Source organism: Tribolium madens, unplaced genomic scaffold (genome assembly GCF_015345945.1).
Source record: "Tribolium madens isolate multiple individuals breed KSU strain unplaced genomic scaffold, Tmad_KSU_1.1 Scaffold_97;HRSCAF=244;Tcas5.2_LG3a, whole genome shotgun sequence".
Lineage (NCBI taxonomy): Eukaryota > Metazoa > Arthropoda > Insecta > Coleoptera > Tenebrionidae > Tribolium > Tribolium madens.
The window spans coordinates 7432484-7454679 of record NW_025401069.1 but is presented as its reverse complement, the minus strand read 5'-3'; the positions used below and the strand labels follow the sequence as shown (position 1 = coordinate 7454679).

Sequence of the window (22196 nt, the reverse complement as noted above, 5' to 3'; positions counted from 1 at the left end):
CAACTTTCCAAAAGTCGTTATGAAAAAATGATTTTCTGGAAATATTTTTGTTACCGTTTATCCGATTATTATTAAATTTTGCRTGGACAAAAAGACACTCTTTGATTTGGTGTAAACGGAAGTCTTGTTAGAAGCTATACATTTCCGGTAGCAATGGGTCCTTCCAGTGTTGGGATCATAACTTTTTTCGGCTTATTAATTTCTGTTTTTGATACAGCCCAACATTTTTTTTTTAAATAAAGGTAGTTTCATATCGCCAAAATGTACCGTTCTCGAGTTATTTGAGTTTAAACAAAATTCTACACCGCGTTACAAAATCAGAATTTATAAATTTTGAGCGTACCTTGGAAAGAATCCACTACGAATGACATCGCTGTCAATGCTGTCATATTTAAAGTAAATTTCATTAAATCCAAAGGAACATTTGTTTATTTCTTGATGATTAGAAAAGCTGTAATTTTTCTATTGCTTGATGAGTAGGATTAATAAATACTGTGCTATCTGTGCTCATTTGTAGAAGAGTATTCGTGATTAAAATTATGACACAAATTTTTGAATCACTTGTATAAGTTCGCGTAGAATTTTTCTTACATGCGTGTAAGACCTTATAAACAAAATTGAGCTAAAATAATTGAAATTATAGAAATTACAGTTTTATTTGTTATGATGGCATTTTTTTAATTCCTTCAAACTAAACACACTTAGCTTCTGCGAAAATCGCGGTTCAGCACTTCATGGATTAGCTCTAAGCATTGTGGAAAGTTTATTTACAAATTTAAAATAATTGATATTATTTCAATGAGCTCTTGACATAATAAGCCTACCATAATTGGGGGCCCGTAAGACTCGAGGGCCCGGGATGCTGTGGCACCCCGGCACCCCTGGCCAGTCCGCCCCTGCAATTAGGTGTTGTGGTATAATTCAGACTCTTTCGTAATTAAAACTGTCTCGTTTTAGGTAGTAGGTATTATATTTTACGTAATTTCCCAAGTTAATTACGACTCTTTTTCTTTTTATTATTTTGTGATAAGACTGCTGATTCTTCACTAACATTCTTCCATTCCTCAGCACTACATCAAAAGTTAAAATTGTTTTCGTGTGCTAAAACAGGAAATAAGGTTCTATCCGTTGCATGAATTAAAAAACTTCCTTACTGCTTCGTTATTATTTGATGAGGTGAAATTCTTTTTAATGATAGATGTAACCTTGAATTTTTGATATGATATGAATTAATGAGAGTTGAATTTCGTGCGTTCAATAAATGATGTGGCCTACTTATTTCACCCAAGCCCAAATCTACACGAATATAAAATAGGGAAGCCTAAAGCAGGTCAACTCTTTCGATTAGATATGTCAATAGTACTGATCTAGCAAATAAGATTTAACGATGGAAGTTAAAAAATGTAATATTTCAAAATATTTGCTCCAATTTCAGGGCATAGATATTCTAATAATAAAAAATAATGCACAGTTATAAATAAAACACCGGTAGCAAAACTGAGCACCTACCTATTTTATAATAAGATGCTAGTATTTATTTTCATAAAAAGCTTCAAACAGTCCTGTAACTATTTTTAAGCTAACTGGCGTAGAGTAAAATCATAAAATTAGAAAATATTTTTAGCGAATATATCGCGCTAAAAGAGCTTAGTGTCTATTTCCGTCGCACATCACCGATTTTAGTTAATAATTTAAGTCCAACCGAAAAGTCAATGAATAGCGAATTTCCCCCTACGCAAACTCATAAAAATAGCACAGCCACATGTGGTGTAGGCACGTTAAATCTGCTTTCATCGTAATTGCATGGGCAATCAACCAAGTGCCTCTATTTTGCAAATCGGATTTATAACGGTTTTTCAAGGCTTTACGATGAGAAAACGGACGATTTTTTCCAGGTTTCCCTAACTTCTGAACGAGTTAATTTACTTCAATGGAGTTAGGGAGTGCGCTCTGAATTTAGAACATTGAGAAAATCAATAATATTTTTTTAAACTGATTTATAAACATAAGAGAAACAAAAGGTTTACAGAAATCTAACTTACCTGCAAATTTTATTACACAATAATTTGAAATTTGTTATTCACTTTTTAAATAAATGATTATGATAACACTCGCAAGCGTTAGTAACATTAAAAATGTTATGGATGTGCATGTGGATAATGTAGACGAAACAAATTTGTTCCATATGTTCAATTAACAAAAACCGATGCAAATGTGCATGAAGAAAAACAATGAATGGATTTATAAAATGATTTATTGCACAAGATAGCTTGCAAACATGCTCTCACCATAATTTAAAGTTGAAATCCAAAATTTCCTTTTGAATAATAAGACTAATACAATTTGTCGATAAATAACTAAAAACTAATTGGTATCACAGCCTTCATCTATGGTTAGTTTTATTGGTATTTCAAGCTCTCTGTTATGAAACCTAGAGACAAGAGAAAGAAAATAAGGACATGCACCAGATGCCTTAGAAGCCTATTCTACATTTCGTCTCACTTTTCAACGCCGAAAAAGATGACTATGAGTGTTTACCAATTCCAGTCATCAATTTCGTTTGAAAAGTTTCGCTCAATTTCCAAGTTTGTTCAAATAAAATTCCAAAATGTCATGCAAATTTTATAAGTTCGATAATGTATTTACCGTAGGTTGGTTAGCCTCAGACCATCTCCTCTGCATATCATTCTTGTCACTGTCTTTCTGTATCTCTAATGCGGTCGTATCGCTTTTATGTTTCGATCTCAAAGTATTTCTAAATCCTTCAAAGAAATTCAGTCTTGGCTTATTGTGATTCGGTACTTTACTGTCACTTGCGTCACTGAGGTCACTCTCAGAGGGTATACCAATGGTATTTGCTTTATGAATGTAATGCACATTTTTTCGGTGTTTACTGGAATCTGGCGAAGGTTGCGTTATTGGAATGGAAACGGTTTTCCGAAGAGGGCTAGGATCCCATAATGTGGACGCGTCAGACACAGAACTGTTTGGGAAGCACGAAAATAAAGCAACTTAGTAAATAATAATAAAAACAAAAATAAAAAGCATCAACAAAACTAGAACTACTCATAAAGCGTTAGTAAGAAAAAAAGCTAAATGATGGGTTAGCAAATCAAACTCAAAAATTGTAAAATAAATGGTTAATAAATGTTAAGTGCAATAAAAACGAAGAAAATTCTTTCTCTCTGGGTTAAAATAAAACAAAAAGCCTGTCGTCATAATTTCATATTTTATTCTATTGAAAATTTGTATCCATCATCGCACTTCAATGAATATATTTATGTACAAACATACATTCTATGTACATTTCCAACTTATAATTAATACAATCAATAATACAATAAACATAACACATATCTCACTTTTATGTGTAGATTTTTATAAGAGTATTATTGGTTTTCATACTTATAAAGTAGGTTGCAGTTTTCAAATATCCATGGCGTGACATGAAACGAAAATGCTCCTGCTCCCAACAACACAATGTGTACAGTTTTAACACATTTTGATTTCAACATCTCGCCCATCAATAAACAAAAGCTCTAATTATTTAAATAACATGTAGATACATCAAAGATTATTGATGAGCATCGATTGAGCAAGAGAAGTCAGAAGTCGAAGTATAGCTGAACCGAACAGAAAAGTTGAAAACCTAATCTAACTCGACTGGAGCAGAGCATAGTGATTATTATCCGAGAAGAATAGATAAAGTGCCTACTTGAAATTTGCAAGATTCATAAGTGTTATTGTACATTTACAATTTATCAAATTGAAAGAAGGGTCACATGATTATCAAAGCAAGTCACAACACTTCGAACTGATAAAAATCCATTCAATTTGAATGAACTCAAAAGCCGACAAATAACTTAGTCCCGTCACCATCTTAAATCACAAGCATTTAACATGAGACGTCTACTGAAATGCTTTAGACGTGTCACATTGTCAACATTTATTTTACAATTCGTTTTTTTCTCAAAGAAAAAAAATCACAACCAATGTTAGTTCAAACGTATCGAGCCCAAATCCAAATAGGCAAGCTTGTATACTCACGCTTCTTTAGTAAGCTCTTTTTGGTAAGCAATTGGGCTTTGGATGGCCTTAAGAAAGTCTCTTTGTGTTTGCAGGATATTCTTAATTGTTGAAAACCATTGCTCTTGAAGGTCTTGTGTTGCAGCTTGACAGCAAATTGCCAAAGGGGGCTTGTTAGGATCGGTTGAAGTCAATACGAAACCATCTTCTTCCGCATGTAAAGTCATTTTATTCACCTAATAAAATCATCATACAGTTGAGAATTTAAATAAAAATTATGATTTTACCTGGATGTGAGTCTTGTAGAAGTACTGAGGACTGATGAACTGGGTTTTCTTGCCAACGACTTCGGACAAAATTATACTCTGTTCAAATAAAAATACTTGAAAGTCCTTGTTTTTGCCCACTACTGTACCCTGGACGTCGGTGCATGTGAGGGGGCCGTGTAGGAGTAACTTCCCTTGCGCCGTTATTTTGCCCTAAAAAATAAAAAAAAAACATTAAGTACAATAATAAATAAACAAATGATGTTCTAAATAACCACCAAAAAACTACAAAACAAATTAATTAATATACATTAAGTGTTGTACGTAACGTAAAATTTAAAAGGTGGCAATAATGAAAGGTTTATTTCCAAATTAAGTACCTTGAACAAAACCTAAGGTATAAATTCTTCGTCGCAATATTGCCAATAGTCACAACAGCGAGTGCAAAAAAATGAAACAATCTTAATGAATGAATGCAAAGCTGAATTAATCAATTTTTGCTACATTTGTGAATTAATGTAAAGTCAAAAGTGATTGGCTTCTCACACTATTATAATGTGTCAATCACAATGCTTACAACTTTTACAACAATCCTTACGCTAATTCGTTAATAGTTTTTTTAGCGAGTGAGACATTTATTAGCGAATTTCTCGAAAACTATTTGAGATACAAAGAATCTAAAAAAAATCACTTGTAAACTTTAATTTGGTACATAACCATTTTTCAAGATATGCACTGCTTTTGGATATAATCAAAAAAGCATAAAACGCCACCTTTTTGGTGCTCCCTTGAGCTCCGTATGTCTACCTCATAACTAGTGTAAAAACAGCCAAAAATTTTGTTCTCGACCATGCACTCTACAGCTTGTTCGTTGATTGGACTAAAATATTTTATTGTCATTATTATTGGTAATAATTCACTTTTATTAAAGTAATACTAATAGAAGAAGAGAAATAAAGCCAATATACCAGTAAATATTTAAAACTAAAATTTACTATGTACAAAAGTTTTATTTCTAGCTTGCAGTAAAAATTATTTGCATTTGTATTCATTGTATTAATAAGTAACTTCCGTATAATAAAGTTTAAGGCCAGTTTCATAAGCGAATTAAAGGGTCTTGGTTAGTTAAGAATGTCAAATTTTTGTCAACAAATTCTATTATAAAAATGTCCCTTAATCTTCTTCTGTTTTTATTCAGTTCAAACAACCGTTTAGGATAAACTAATGTAAAAAAATCTACGATATTTTTAGTTTAAAGCTACTGGGATTTCTTGTGAAAAGTGTCTATTTTAGAAAATTAAAAATTTCGTTTTAAGAATTCGAGATTAATACCTGTACTACAGCTATCGCCACACTCGCATTTTTTGAGGTGAAAGGTTCCAACTATTTTACGGAGAAAAACATTGTGAAAAGTGACAAAAGTGACGGTAGCTATGGCACGAGATATACTTCAATATCGAAAAATATTTGTAAAAATAATTTTCATTAAGTTACAAGATTAGTAATCTGTTTCAAAGGTTGTTTTAATGAGTTGTCAGAAATTTTAAATTTTAGTAACTTTTTCTTTTAAAATATTTTTTTAATTACAACATAATACGAAATTTGATGGTTGTTATGAGTGTACTAACAGAAATTTCACATTCTAAATAAAATTTATTTAAGTCCTAATTTTATTCGCATTATGATTTGAAAAACTTTGTTAGGTCTAGAATTTTCTTGGATTTCAAAAAAAGAATCCGTTTTGATTTCAGATTAAGTTAGCCTAGACATAAATATTTTCATTTTTTAAGGCTTCTTAGTTAGAATTTTTGATGTTTATTACATTAACTCTAATGTGTCGTTCTTAAATTGTTTACTATGTATTTCGCGAACAAATGAAAATTTTGAAGAGAAAATAAATGAAAATAAATATTAAGTAAGGATGTTGCATTGTAGTTTGTTTTCAAGGCTTTGAATTGGCAATGCAACTTACATCAAACCCTTGCAATCGCCCAACGTCCATCATATCATTCGCTGCTTTGGGCAAATCCACCATAATTTGATAAGCAGTCGTAAGTGGCTCAGCTTCAGCCGTTAACCCCGCTCTTTCCGTATATTTCAATATATCTTTCAACATTAACTGATATTTCATAATCCTTTGCACTGGTTTGATTAACAGATCACACAGCTGGAGTTTATGTCCTAATTTGACTCTAAGTTCCTCAAAGTAGGATTCTAAATACTCCGAGACAATGTATTCAGAAACCGGCTTGTTCTTGCAATAAACCACATACATATGCAGCTTGCGTTCATATCTCCTGAATAACTGTGCTAACTCCGTAGGATTCTCAATCGCCTTCTTGAGCGATTTCAAGAAAATGCTGCAATCATTACACAATGAATGTCAGAACAAGTCGCAATTCATCAAATACTTACTCTTTATGCCAGTCATATATGGCTTCGATATTGCCAAAGACCATCTTATCTTTCCCATCCCTGAGGTCCTCGGGCATTGGAATCTCGCATTCGGGATCTTTCATTGTAGCGATGTAACCATCGACAATTAACGACAAGTCGCGCACGTACGCTTCTTCCGTATCGACGAGTTCTTGCAACACAAACTGTCTTTTCCTTAACAGACTTTCGGTTTTTTTCGCACTGTCGACGTTATCTTCGGACGGTTTGTCACTTTCGTCACCGCTAAATGCCGACGCCGTCGCTTCGTTTGAAGAACATCGGGCCGATAATTCGCGATGAGTATTTGGTGGTTGATCACCGCAATCGGAAATTGCATCAGATGATTTCGTATCGCGCAAACCTGAATTGCGTTCTTGGTTTTCAGAGTGTTGTTCCTGAAAATGCGTTAATTTGTTGAGACAAGTTCAATAAACTATCGTTTATGTTAAATACGAAAATAAAAGGAAAATAGATAACAAAAACAAGATGCTAAGAAAATGTTAAGCAGTATTTTCGAAACTGACCAAAATAAAAACAAACTAAAAATAAAGTTAAAATAATTTTATCAACACCCACAATAATGTCTGAAATAAATATACTTTGCAGTTTACCTATTTACTCAATAACAACTGTTCACTCCAAATTAAGATACACAATCCTTGTTGCGGAAACTTGTGTGCACTTTGTATAAAAAGTAGCTTCGTTAACCTTGAATATCTGTTTTAGCGATAAAAGAGCTAATTGGATTCTTATATGAGAAAACAAGTACATGTGGCTTTGCAGAAGTATAAAATAGGTATTAATAATTTTGTCCCTAAGTAAAAACAAATATTGATTTTAATGTCTACAACAATTTTGAAGTGATAATAACAATTAACTCAGAGTAACAGTTTGTCAATAATCAAGAAATTACCGAACAGCTTTGAAACGTCCACTTTGTCACAATCAATAGTGAACTAAATAATCACAAAATTTTGACATTCCACAACGCTTGTTATGTCTGGTTTATCAGAAATCTCAATAATTTAGAAAAATTAGTTAGCAAAGTTATTTTTTCTATTTTGCGTTTAGAATAACTATTCCAGCACCCAAATGACGTCATTTGAGTGGTTTAATAAGTCGTTGGCGTTAATTTAATTTTAGTGACAGACTTTCTTTACTATTCATTTTCAAACACGAAAATGAGAATTATTTTTATTTTTCACAGCCGCCTAAAATTATTCCACATAAATGACACCAACCGTCGCAAAATTCTCTACAAAAAAAAATAATTTTCGTCTTTTAATTTATAAAATGATATAAAGCAGTAAAATAGAAAAAATAGTATAAAGCACTTGTTGCAGAAGGTTCTTCAAGCACTCATTTATTCCTCAACTCGCCGCTACGCGGTTCGTTTCGAAATTTCAAATTTTTGCTTGAATAGATTACCTTCTGCAACTTGTACTTTAATATACTATTCTACTCCTTGCATTGCGAGCTATCAACCGAATAAAATTACGATATGGTAAAATGTATTTGCTTTTTAAAACAATTTTTGTATTTTATAAAAGAAATTGTTATATTCACGGTAGGTTGTTATTGAGTTCTGAAAAAATATTGAGGGTGCCAATTTTCAGGAACAAAACAAACGAAATAAAACAAATACAAACAAAATAAAAATTGTTGTATTTACAACTAACCAATGATGCAAAGACGTTTGTGCAAGAAATATTTCAAATGTTCAATCACGTAAGAATTTACCTAAGTAATAAAGATGCGATTATGAACAACAAAATGTTAGTGACTAGATGTGAAAGAACACAGAAAGAAAAATATGATCATGCATAACTCAACATAAAGAATGTGCATTTTGAAAAACTAGATCCGCACCATTCTCTCCTTAACAATCTGTTCAATTTCAGCCAAATCTGCAGACGTCGCACCCTCTAGTGATTTTAAAGTTAGACTAGAAACCTGTAGAGGTAAGAGAAAAGTTACAATGAAGTATGGAGGTTATTAATGAGGACGTGATGATATGAATCGCCGGAACGGTGAAAAGTCTTACCCGTTTGCATGGATTTTCTTCGATATCGGGAACTCCAGGTGGAGTTGGTGTGACCAGGATGGGCTCCTGGATCGGTTTCATGGGAGGTGGCAATTCCACTTCTTCGTCGGCATCTTCTCCGCCTCCATTTGTTAATTCGGAAGCGAGGGATTTTGTGTTCTTTATAGATAAAGGTAGTCTGTCTTCGTCATCTTCACCTTCAGAGACTGAGGGCTTGTTGCCCATTTCAGACGGCACCTGAAACAAAATAAAATCAAAAATTTCAAATTTCGATTCAATTTCAGAGACTCACAGTCCCCATAAATGATGATAAACGACGAAAAAATTTTCTTTTCATTTTCATATAACTTATTCGAGAGTGTACACACTGAAGTAAACTATGCAAATAACTTCGTCATTATGTGGTTTGGCAAATATATACGAGTGAAAAAACGATAAACTTTTAATGATTCACAAGAACGGAAATTCGCTGATAAGGTTAATTCCCAAAAACCGCTTTGGATCTTTCGCAACGTGAGAAAAAGGGGCCTTACATGTCTCTTACAAATATTCGAAATCAAATAATAGACTTACAAACCATTTTTAATGTGTAACTTTAATTACTTAAAATCTATTAATCCTGAACAGACCAAATTAAATTTAGTTGTAATAACGGTGTATTGTCAAAAAGCCTGACAAAGCCACAAACAATTTAAAAACCCATTTCTTATCAATAAATTTCACGAAAACCACATTCCGGAATATCTACCTCGAAATACCCTTCAATACAAGTTACAAGATACTGAGTGACACACTTACCTTAATTCTTTTATCAGAGCCAGTCTTCTTGAGTGGTGGTCGTTCCAATGCTGTAGGTTGTGTTTTATCCACTTTTCCCTGTGACAACTTTCGAAGTGGTGGTGGCAACCATTTCCGCCTGGAAAAACAAAGGGTAATAGTTTTATAGGTTACATTTTAAAAAATGGAAAACAGCTGCGCTCTCCGAATAATTACTTTGATTACGGCTAGCTTTCATGAACCAATACAACAGTGCGCAAATAACATCATATAATCAGTCGGATTAGAAATGGAAATAAAAACGCTGTTTCATTGTTTATAATTATCGTGCATGAGACAGGTAAGTATTTCAATTTTGATTAATTTTATTTCAAATACTCTTATCATTGTAAGTCAACTAATTATGTGTAGATGTTATGTACTTTTAGAGAAGAAATGAAAATTCATTCAGTGTAATATTTATTTTTATTGTTAAATATTTATTTAATTTAAATAAAGCTGAATAAATGTTACAGCAAAAATCAAAGAAAAACTTTTGTGTCAGATCATATTAGGTGCAATATCCTTAGTCAAAACTGATCTAAACATAGCAAACATAGGGGTTAATTTAGCGTTATTATAAAAATACGTTACGCTCGTTGTGTATAGATTTTATATTGTGTTATAAATAGCAAAGAAAATTTGTAATCATATTTTGTTTTATTTAAAAAATAGCCCACCAACATTTCTTCAAATGCATAAGTGCAATTTTTCCAAAGAAAAATTGATCTGTTTTATCTTTATGCACCTAATCTATCTAATGGCTTTTGAACAGTAATTAAAGTCCCACAGAAAAATTAAGTTTCATTAACACGCCAATTTTTTTTATTTATTGTAGTTTGGATAGTGGAAATATTTACGCATACATTTTTCTTCTGGATAAACAGTTAATGCTGACTTGCACAAAAAAATCCGATACATATTTTCCAATATTATTTACGTGTGTGATTTTTTACATTTTGAAATTAATCTACTATTTTAATTTTAGAATTTATTTGTTTTTGAAATGCTGCAAATATGACTGTACAAGTCATAAGACAATGTCAATTTACACAACGTGAGGAGTTCAAATAGCCATTTATTTCGTAGATAATATTTATAATACGAGTATGTCTGTTTTTTCATCAGTAGTAACATTCAAACGTTTTAATTTGGTTTTCTTCAACTTCATTTTTTACCTAGAAATGAAAATACTCTCAAAAGAAAAAAATCTTAACATGAAACTTTTTGCATAATCAACAGTCAGAAAATTTAGACAATAAATTCTAGGAAATTATTTTTATATCTATAAAAATCCATACAGCAATTCTAGAAAGCTTCAAATTGAAGATACTAATCTCTAGATAGGAAATGACAATTCAGAGTAATTAAACAACAATTTAAAATCACTGCTCTTTGTCATCAACTTTAGGTCAAGTGCAATTCTTCTTTAAAAATGATATCTTGTAGAATAAATAATTCAAAAAATATGAGAAAACTTATTAAATCCTTTAAGACGCAAAGCTTGGAATTCAAATATTACGAAATGAAGTTTAGTCGTACCTTAGTTGCACTTTCAGTTCCCGTAAATTATAAATTAATAATCAAACAAAGCAAATATATCCTTTAGAACCCACATAATATTAAAGTGATCCTGATGAGTAAGCTTATTTGATTAAAAATATCGAAATTACATGAAAAAATGTGAATGTTACATTCTGTTTACTCCGAAAATTAATTTATAGTTCAAAGGTAGATGAACCACATTATCTGATAGCCAAATCCGTAAAACCCAAAGACCTTACCGCCTACAAAAACAGCAACATTTAAAATAACATTTAATTTTTCCCATCACAGCACTTAATCTTTACTACCACCAAACTAAGAAATACCTGTCAACACCTTAAAATCAACTGCCTACATGAATGTATGATAATTAACTTTGGAGATAGTGATAAGATAAGCTACGGGAAGTATAGAAACATTTCGAAACCCATTTGTCGGAGTAAAACAATAAAATTTACATGAGAGTAAAAATATGAGGTAAAAATTGATCGTTGAATTAAAAAAAAAATAAAAAAGTACCGGTTTTAGTGTCAACACTGATTCATGTCTTCATCACAAATAACGTTAGCACTACTGCGACACTCAAGGCGAAAATTTACTTCACCACAACGATTGTAAACTTAAAAGTTCCTTCCTATGCAAGTACTACAAAAAGGTCAACGCCAGTTCGCGTGCTACAACACCACCCTCTTTTGCATATCTAGACACGAATTATGAAAATTACGCGATAAACCGAGCCACAGGTAAAATATACTATCTTGTAAAGAAGACAGCAGACTATCCGTAACTGGAAGTGACTAAAATCCATTAATTTTCATCAAACATAAACAATCCTGTTCTAGCAGGACATGAATTACTTTTACTTTTTTTGTGTTTGCTGATCTGTTATATCAGGACAGTTTCAAGGCTAGCGTTTGTTTGAGCTAACATTGAAATTGTTGAATACATGTAATAAAACATTCTCTAATCTGTTTTACGACTAAAAACTTGCAAATTTACTTGAATATAACCGAAAAAAAAAGCAATTTAAATACAAAATCAGTACTCACCCACTGAATCCTCGACGTTTGTTCACTGGTGAGGATGTATTGACCGTTCCTGTGGTATCGTTGGATGTGGCGTCTGAAACAATAAAGAATACCAATGAAGATGTCCATAAAAATGAAACTAATTACAGCATGCTCTGACGTTAACCACCTGTGTATAAAATCTCGGATAAACTTAACGGTAGTCAACAGTGTCATAACAGCGACCAATAAATATCAATGAATATTAGACTCATAAACAAACGCCAAGAAGCAATAAAATTATCATTTCACGAGTGTAATAACGCGGACGAAGGATGTAGTAGTTATTTTCGAGTTTAATGAATACGATTTGAATGAAACTCATAGGAGACGAGTGAAAACAAGAGTAATTTTTACTGTGTAATATATTTTCATGTAGATGGTACCGGTATTAATGTAAATGAAAAAACCGCGATAAGCAACCAATTAAAATTGACCCCATTGCAAAAATTTGCATCTGTTTTGTGATAATTTATTCCCAGTTATCGTTTGTATTAATTAGTGTTCCATATAATATTGATAACCTAAAATACTGTCCAAAACCGCTTTTAAAGGCACAGTATCTGTCACACGTTACAAAATGGTTATTAGCAAAAATGGATCAATAGCGCAATTTTTATTAAATTCTTATTGGATGTTTCAAGATAACTTGTAATCTCGTTTATGCTAATATAATGCATTAAGTTGACGTTAATCTCCTGCTGAAGCATAATTTGACAAAATTATGTCATAAATTAATAGCAATCTCATCTGATAAATTATTCCCATATATGGTATTATGAAAAAATGCGAGTTGTGGTATTTGTAACATAATATCAAAAGTTTCGAGGAAAAATAATATGTAAGACTCAAGTGCACGACTACACGTTTCAAAAATAATAAAACTAGTAATAAATGTACTCGTATTTTATGTGATAATAAAATTAGCCGATCTGTGTACTTACTTATTTTGAAATGTTTGGTACAAACAACATTAAGGCAATTTATCAGTCGTAAAATATTGTAATTTGACTTTAACCCGACACTTAAAACATTTTTTTCACTTTCCAAATTAAATAAAAACATGGATTTACGCAGCACCCAAGTCACCAACTTGCAGAATGAAACTAGAAATAATATAAGAGTGGATCAAATAGCTGCTTGGTATGGATATGAGGAATCACTTGAATATTGGAGTTACCTGTCCAGGGTCACTTCGTGTGCACCTAATATCAAGCGAAAGCACAGGTTTGAACTGAATGAAATTAAGATTTCGGGTTATATATGATAGCTGGTATATTGTACCCACTCGAAAGACCTTTAATAACAATACCGACTTAGAGCAGGTAAATTTCTCTTGAAGTAGAAGATGTGTAGGTTAATGTCTTAAAGTTTGAATAATTTGAGTCAATGTTTGAAGTAATGTGGGAGGTTTATAGTTGTCTCCGGAAAATATTAATAATGTGAAAAAAAGTCTAATTTCCTGTGTGTAAATTATTACCTGTTTCAAGCATATACCTCGGTGTTTTCATGTGTCACAGTCAAGGTTAATTATTGGTATAGTGCAGTTGAAAATAAACGTAATAGTTTCTCATCAAAAATAAGATCGCTGTTTTAAAATAAATATCCGCACTCTATAATGTATTTTTGTATTTTGCCACGTTGGAGTCCCGTAGGATAGCGGACGTAACCAACTAGTAAAAAAATATTTTATAGGCTACTAGAGTTGACCTTGGAATGTTTTGTAATTTTTGTAGGAAAAGAGAATAGGAAATGAGACAAGTGTGCCATTTTTCCAATAAAGTATGACATGTTATTTTTATATTACAATGTATCGCAAACACAATGTCTACTCCAGCATCCATGACATTACAAAAGCCCACATTTTTTTTATTTAAAATGCGGTTTTTCCAAATAGAAAACGATACACGTAACAATGGCACACCCACATGTTTTCTTTACAATATCCCTGTATTTAAGTCTAGTAATGTTCATTTTGGCAAGGAGCTAAGATATTACTTTTGACAAGTCTATTAAAATTTTCTTGTTTTAATCTGTTTCATCTCGTAGTGAGTCAGGTTCATAATAATCCCAGAGAGAACTCTGCCAATTCTAATACTAACAAATACAAAAGTAAAAATTATAGAAGGTTTTTTAAGGTAAACAACTGCCCAAAATAAATTACAACAGTCGGATGAAATGTCTCGGTAATCGATAAAAGCAGTAAGTGAAAATACTCAATATTTAATGTAGGGTAAGTAATCCTTTTATTGACTTTAAAAAACACATTTTCAGATTAGGTTGTAGTCCAAGTGACCCTTTAATACCAATAAAAACAAAAGAAAATCAATAGTCATTCAATAGTGTAAAATAGTTGTAAACAAACATTCCTATTATAAATGACCACGATAAATGTTATTTTAAGTAACAAAAATTGTTATACTATGTAAAATCGGCGACAAATAAAAACATGAGCCAACTTCCTTATTGACATTATAATATAGAGCATCATCACCTTTAAATATTAAATGGTATTTAAAAATGTTATTCTTTATATTACATTTATATTAGTTTATCAAAAATAAAAACAATAAATAATGTAAACATAAGGTGTCTCAACATAATGTCTCCAGGCTTGCGCCTGTAAAATGCAATCAGCAATACATAATTCGGTACGAATTACAACCACTGTGAAAGGTTTTATAAAATAAGATAATTAGATATATTTTCTTTCTTTGTGATTATTGCTTAATACATTAGGGACAGACTTCGTAACATTATATGAAACACATCTTATATTCCTGCGAAATGATGACCTTGAAATAGTCTACTACTGCGAAATTAGTATTTGATAAAATTCATCCCGAACGTTGATTGAAATCTGGTAAAAAACAAACCATTGTTTGAAGAAATACAGCAGTATGTAAAGTTGATTTGAACGGATTAGTTAAGTGTTTCTTAACTTTATTTCTTCTAATAAATATTTATTCTCTGCACCAACTTCTAAAATTTACTACATATTGTATTAATAGAACATTTAATTTATAAGATTTTCAAAATTTAGTGAGTCATTGTTTTTACCAGAGTAACAATTTATTATGAAGTATGTTACCACTTTGAAGGTTTCTTGTCTAGAAAAATTAAATTAATGATAATTGACCTGAGTGAGTGATAGTTAAGTTTGTTTATTTCAAATTAATAACGCAATAAGGAAATGCATGACAAAAAGAAAAAAAAACTACAATTAAATAAATGCACTTAAATAAAAATAATTTATTTATTTGACTAGAAATTCTACAGAACAATAAATATTCTCATAACCTCTTTTTTACTGAAAAAACACTACATGGTTTAAGCATTTAATTAACCTAATTTACATTATAGTCTCTAAATCAATAAAATTTTCTCTTGAAAACTAATGGATCATTGCTGGTAAAATTATATCCGACAATAAGTCCTTATAATCACAGAAATCTATTTTTATTCATAAATATTCTCATACCCTTATTTTTACTGAAAAAAACACTACATGGTTTAAGCATTTAATTAACCCAATTTACATTATAGTCTCCAAAGTCAATAAAATTTTCTCTTGAAAACTAATGGATCATTGCTGGTAAAATTATATCCGACAATAAGTCCTTATAATCACAGAACTCTATTTTTATTCATATATGACCTAATCCAAAATTAAATAATCGAAGATGCAATAAAACATAACCAAATTAATCTGGCGAGGATGTAATTGAAAAAAAATGTTATCGTTGTATTTTACTCATTTCAAAAATTCAGACTTTACATTTTCTTTAAATATTGTAAAATAATATTTTAATTTTAAACTTTTAATGTCTTGTAACATTATTTTAAGTAAAAGCAAGAAAGAGTTTAATCAAGACAATCAACACAGTAAAAGAATAGCAGTTGGTAAATTCTGAATTAAATAAATAATATCTTCTGTGAAGCACAAAACTTTGACATAAAAGTAAGTAAAAGAACGTGTGATATAACACTGTCACCTCAATACAATTCGATTTATGCAATAATAAATCACAAAAGATATTCTCACAAAGAGCGCTCAAGAACAAGTGTGGAATCAGCAATTTGGATTTAAAAACGAATACAAAAGTGACTCACGATTATTGTTAAGATGTAAATATAATATAAATTGCACAAACCATATGTTAATCAAGGACCAGAGCATAAAATTTTACCCTTAGGTGGTATTTGCGATTCGTAGGCGGTGCATAAACGCCATATGGTCTCAGGTTATCGTAGGTCAAGAATTAGCCTACATTATGAATGTTTTATGACCGTTTTTACTACAAATGTCGTGTATTTTTGCATGAAACGAAAATAAAATAGTTCCACGAAATGCCTCCTGTAAATTATTACTCCCCGATATTTTTTTGGCGAAAATGCGAGCCACATGTCGGCTCAAACACACCCTGGGGTAATTAACAATTTATACTCGGTTATCCGAAAGAACCGTGCCAATAAATAAATAAGAAGCCCATTAACACACTTTCGAAAAAGACATAAACACTCGTGATAGAATCTTGTAATATTTTCAACACACATGTTAGGTATTTGTACAATTAATAAAAATTTCGAGCGATTAATACTCGTTATTTGTCAGTCGGATTTGTTTCACTCGAAATTACAAATACCTTCAGCAAAATAAAGCTGAACCACTCTGTCACAAACTTCATAAACACGTCTAAAACTTGATTTCCTTTTAGGAGCAGCCGGGGATTCCATAGAATAATGTATTTTCACATCCATACATCCGATTTCAGTTGCTTAAACTCCACTAAACTCAGACACTTTGAAACACAATGAGTTCAGTTTTACACTAAAAAAAATAAGTCATGTCACGTTGTGTATTGCCTTGATTCATACTTTTCCTTAGAACAAAATTTCAATCGCGGGGGAAATCCTTTTTTCTCAAGTATTTGTTTAGTGATTATATTTTAAAATTGGGTCGACTCGAGTTTATTTGTGTTAAATTCCCTTGAATTAAAACCCCACCTCTTTTTACAACAGCGGATGTATGATTGAAGTCTTGTTTGTTTTCTACAAGTTTTTACAATTTTTGAATGTGATTAAAACAAAACTAAAATTGTAACCAAGTGAAGCTGAAGGGACACGCAATCATGGGTTATTAACAATCATGGCTTCGTTGATGTTAGCGATAAGAACGGAAATGTGCAATCTCGTAATCAAAATTGATGACAACCTTCAAAATCAAGTGGAATATTTCGCAACTTTTCCAACTTCCTTCTGGAAAATGCGACAACCTTTGTTAGATCTCTACAAGCGATAAAAACAACTCCTTTTATGGAAAACCACATGCGTCTGACTTTAAATTTTACCTAACATTATGATTTACATTCACCAGATTTTGATCATAGAGTATTTCAATTAAGAGTATTTCAATTAAACAGATGTTTATTGTGCATTATCACAAAACCCAATTAAGTGTTATTACAGCAGTTACACTACATTTAATGTTAACAATTCAAGATGTATGGAATTCCGGTTTAATTACGTTATTGTTTACAGTTTTACTGAGTATTGGACTTAGCTAATTAATAAAACCTACAAGCTAAAATCTTGTTAACGCAAAAATAAATAAATTGATGCCATGTGGGTACCATCATACGAGCACCTTATTTATTAACTATTGTGAAATAATAGAATCAAGTTTAACCTATAACGAACAACGAAAATAAATCAAAAGTTGATGAGGAAATTTCAGTACTTGACTCATACTTTCCAAAAACAAAACAACCTTAGCTAAATTTATTTTAATAAAATTATGTTTAGTGTGACCGACGATGAAATAATGTCCTTCCATCTAAACTATCATCTGTTTTGAAAACAAACCATATGCTTCTCCAACCACACATGAATTATAATAAAACTCGAAAAATGTCTTTTGGCAATGAAAATGTCGTAATTTTTCCACTTTTTCAAATTCCAAAAATGTAACATCAAAGCCGGTGTCGTCAGCAGATTTTTAAATTTGGTGGTTAATAAAACATGCGTTAACAGTCGTAATGTCAAGAATGTTAATTAAGTAAGTAATCCCGATTCTTGTTTGTTTATTTTCGTTTTATAAATAGCATTCTACGTACAATATGAAGACATTAAACGAAAGACGAGGAAAAGTATTGAATCTTGAGCAGGCAACATTTAATTTTGTTGCTACTTACTGATTTGTAAATACTGAAATCAATGTGTGTAAATCCCACAGAATTTAAGTCAAGTGCACTTATGTATAACATTCAAACTGTAACTAACTTGTGTGTCCTAGAAGTGGCATCAAAGTTGGCGAAACAACTGGGGGGAATTGCCACGGCCAAATCAGCGTGCCAGATCGGTGGATTTTGTCTTATTCATCTTATCAGAGCTTTTATCAACAAAGCCATCATAACATTGAGAAATTAATTCATTAATTCAATTAAGTCATTAATTGCAACGTCATCTGTCCAATTATAAAAAAATCCATTGTTAGATATTTTCAAAAAAGTTCGTTTCCTAAATTTATAATTACATTTTTTAGACTGACAAAACAAACATAAACCAAAGTTATGTATTTTGTACGAAAAAATTAAATCTTGATTGTACTATCAAAAGCAGTGCTAACCTGAGTAAAAATAATTTAAATATCTAGTATATGCAAACAAATGTTAAGCTATTATTTTAATAATTAACTTTCCTAAAGTATAACTACAGAAAGCAATGACAAAAGAGTTATGCAATTTCTTTAATCCACTGATTTACAGGAAACAACTTACTGGTAATCATTTGTTATCATCTTTTATTAAAGATGTCGCTTGTGGTTCTTGAAACACATCGAATGTGAGTTTATGATTTATGTATAAATTACGTGATTGTGAGCTTTTACGTCCACGATATTTGACGTCGGATCTATACGTAAAATGGCTAATTTTAAACCATTTCATTAATAAACTTCATAATTAAACTTACTACATTCTGCTTATTTTGTCTTTTTGGAGACTATCCAACCACTGCTACATACCACCTTATTATTTATTATCACCAAAGACTTACCCAAAATAGACAAAGTTTCATAAATTCTTTAAAAGGCTTGATTTGAAAAGGAAAAGAAGTAATTTTAGTTGTGATAGACTAAATATAAAAATATTTTCATCAAACTTTAATGAAGCCAAGGACATGCACAAATAACATCGAAGAAAGCCGCTTTGCAGGCTTAAGAAATTAAAACGGACAGTTAAAGCTTAATGGCATCGTTGATTGTAGCAGAAACATTTATACACTTCCTATGCTTTGAGAGATTTTTTTCAAACGAATAGCTGGCAAAAATTATTTCTTTAAAAATGCCTATGAAACTTTTTATTTAAGTTACAAATTTCGACATTGTTAAGTATGTTACACACTTACAAAGAGAAAACTTTTCTTTTGAAATGTATCGGCTGGCGTTATTCAAGTTATTAATTTGCTCATAGATCTATTACCTTTCTGGATACCTTATAACCATATTTGTAAACTTGTTCAAGTGCCACTATCGTAAACACGTGTCGCAAGCCTTACTTGTTTACAATTTAACATTGTATAAAAAGTTTGTATTGCAAATAACACTTCCTGCGCTTGTTTATTCTTATTTTTTAACATAATAAAAATAAAATTGTTCCTCAATAAATTTTTGCTATTTATGATTTGGTTCATCGTTTCCAACTAAATTGGCTACAGATACAAATTACTTTTAGTAGCAATTCGTTACACATTAATAAAAAACCTGGCGCATTCACCAATTTGTGCGTGAAAGTTCTCCACCTATAGTAAATGTGCCGAACATTATTATGGTTTAATTGTTGTTTAAAATACGAGTAGTACAATTATTTTCCCCTCATATTATTAGCTTGACTTAGAAGTACTTAAGATTACAAGTGCTGTACTATGACATCACTTAATTTTACACAACATCCCGGAACACTTGCGATTCCCAAAGGAAGCATGAACAGTTTAAATAGCTGAACCCCGAGTGAGTAATTTTCGAGTTAATATATATGAAACCAAGATAAAAAGTAAAATAAAGTGTACAGCACAATAAAAGTTTAGCAAAACTAAGACGCCATGTTTGTTGTGATGTAAGTAATTTTATTTAGTCATGTTTTTTAAGGCCCCACCAGAAAGAATATAGGAATAAATAATAAACAGTCAAATTTACTTACCGACTTTAAACAACTTGAACATTGTTGAAATTAATGGACAATAAATAACATTAATACATTAATAAGCTAGATGTAACTTGAACCAAACCAATCATGTTTGATTAGATTATAAGCGCTATCATCTAATCAATAAGGCACTAACGTAGATATCAATGTAAATATCGTGGATTTGTAATGTAACTGATACGATATCATTATTTAAAATAAGTAGAGGAAAAAGTAAGTAATAAAAAATCTCTTATCTTCCTACAATCCTGAGCTCACCCCAAAAATTTATTTCAGAATGGAAATTACTTGGAAAATTAATCATTTCTAAATAGAATTGCATGAAAGATGTCAAATGTGAAAAGTTTGTTCAATTTTTTATTATAAATAACGAAAGCAAACATTACTATCACACATATCACATTTCGTAAAACATAAATAAACAAAGCTGCAGCTCCTTGATTTTTAAAGTTAGAACTTTTAGAAGATACAATTTGCATGATTATATTTGAGAAAACTTCTTGTGAGACTGAAATTCATTATATTCCAAATAGTTATCGAGATATTCGCTAACAAAGTTGCCGTCAATTAGAATTTTGTATTTAGAAGTGTTCGAGTTATTTGTTTACGAAATTTAGCATTTACGTCTAGGTTCTCTGATACTAAACGGAATGAAACTACGTAAAATGCTTTTTTTCAACACTAATACCTTAAACTGTTTCTTAACAAGCTTGCTTGTTATATTGCCGTTAATATACGATTCATCTATAAAGTACGTCGTCAATAGCAACGTATCTTATCAGTCTATAAAATAAGCTGATGCATATTTTTTTTATCAATTTTGACACATTTATTTATAATAATTTCTGAATTTAGCAAAATTTCCTATTCAATATTAGTGTTACAAAAAATCTTGTCAACACGAGTTTAATAGTTTAAAAAATCTCAGCCTATTAAATTCTCGTTCCCCCCTGAGAAACTAATTTTCGGATAAATTGGAATATATTATTATTGGAATCTCCAAAACAAAATCATAACAAAAGTTTTTTGGAAAAGTCCCAGTCAGAAATGTTGTTCACGACCATGTATTAGTTATATCCTTTTTTAAAAAAACAATTTTAATGCCAATTTTGAACCACATACTCGTATGTTGCATTTGATACAGTGCATTTAAAACACACACTTTATGTTGAAATAAAAAATTGAAAAATTAGTGAATAGATATGATTTATGTTACAGTTGTACATAACACTTAATAACAATAGCAGGTATTGTTTAAATGGGTTATATTTTCTAAAATTTGCAAAATATTAATACATATAATTAGATATATAATAAATATAAACTTTCTAAAATGTAGAATAATAACAACAAAAAAATATTTAAAAAAATATTTAAGAGTGCATAAAACTGGGTAGTACAGCAATTTGAAAAATTGTCAAATTATTGTGGTAAGATCTCTAAAATTAGCACTCTTTTGGGTAAATTTAAATACTACTGTGAGATCAAAAATTATCTTGGTCAAGGGTGGTCATGGAATGGAAAACATCTGTCGTTGCTTCTATCATCTTTTTGAAATAATTCTGTCAATGTTTGACTCACTGACAGCGTCGACATAACCTCTACAATTACTTTAAAATCCATGACCACCCTTGACCAAGATAATTTTTGATCTCACGGTACATCTTTAATTTAGAATTTTAGATAGTTCCAAAATAAATACTGCTTTTACTTAAAAATATTTTTATTCTTGACCATATGCTGAAGCTGAAGACGTCATTCCTTCTTGCAAATAGACTAAATGTTGTATTTT

General features: G+C 30.9%; 1 protein-coding gene across 8 annotated transcripts in view; it reads right to left on the bottom strand.

Annotated features, from left to right (window-relative positions):
• Positions 1-22196, bottom strand: part of LOC123014990 (triple functional domain protein) — an 80110-nt gene that overhangs the window by 5399 nt on the left and 52515 nt on the right. For 5 of the 8 annotated variants that reach the window (XM_044414371.1, XM_044414366.1, XM_044414368.1 and 2 more), the window contains 9 exons: positions 12183-12255; positions 9571-9688; positions 8773-9009; positions 8598-8681; positions 6708-7123; positions 6265-6652; positions 4314-4505; positions 4048-4262; positions 2647-2983 (listed from right to left, as the gene is read on the bottom strand). In XM_044414371.1, the coding sequence (XP_044270306.1) occupies positions 2647-2983; positions 4048-4262; positions 4314-4505; positions 6265-6652; positions 6708-7123; positions 8598-8681; positions 8773-9009; positions 9571-9688; positions 12183-12255 (2060 nt within the window). Of the gene's footprint in view, positions 1-2236; positions 2432-2646; positions 2984-4047; positions 4263-4313; positions 4506-6264; positions 6653-6707; positions 7124-8597; positions 8682-8772; positions 9010-9570; positions 9689-12182; positions 12256-22196 lie in introns of those variants that run through there. The other 3 variants (XR_006413357.1, XM_044414373.1, XM_044414367.1) reach the window with 3 other exon arrangements.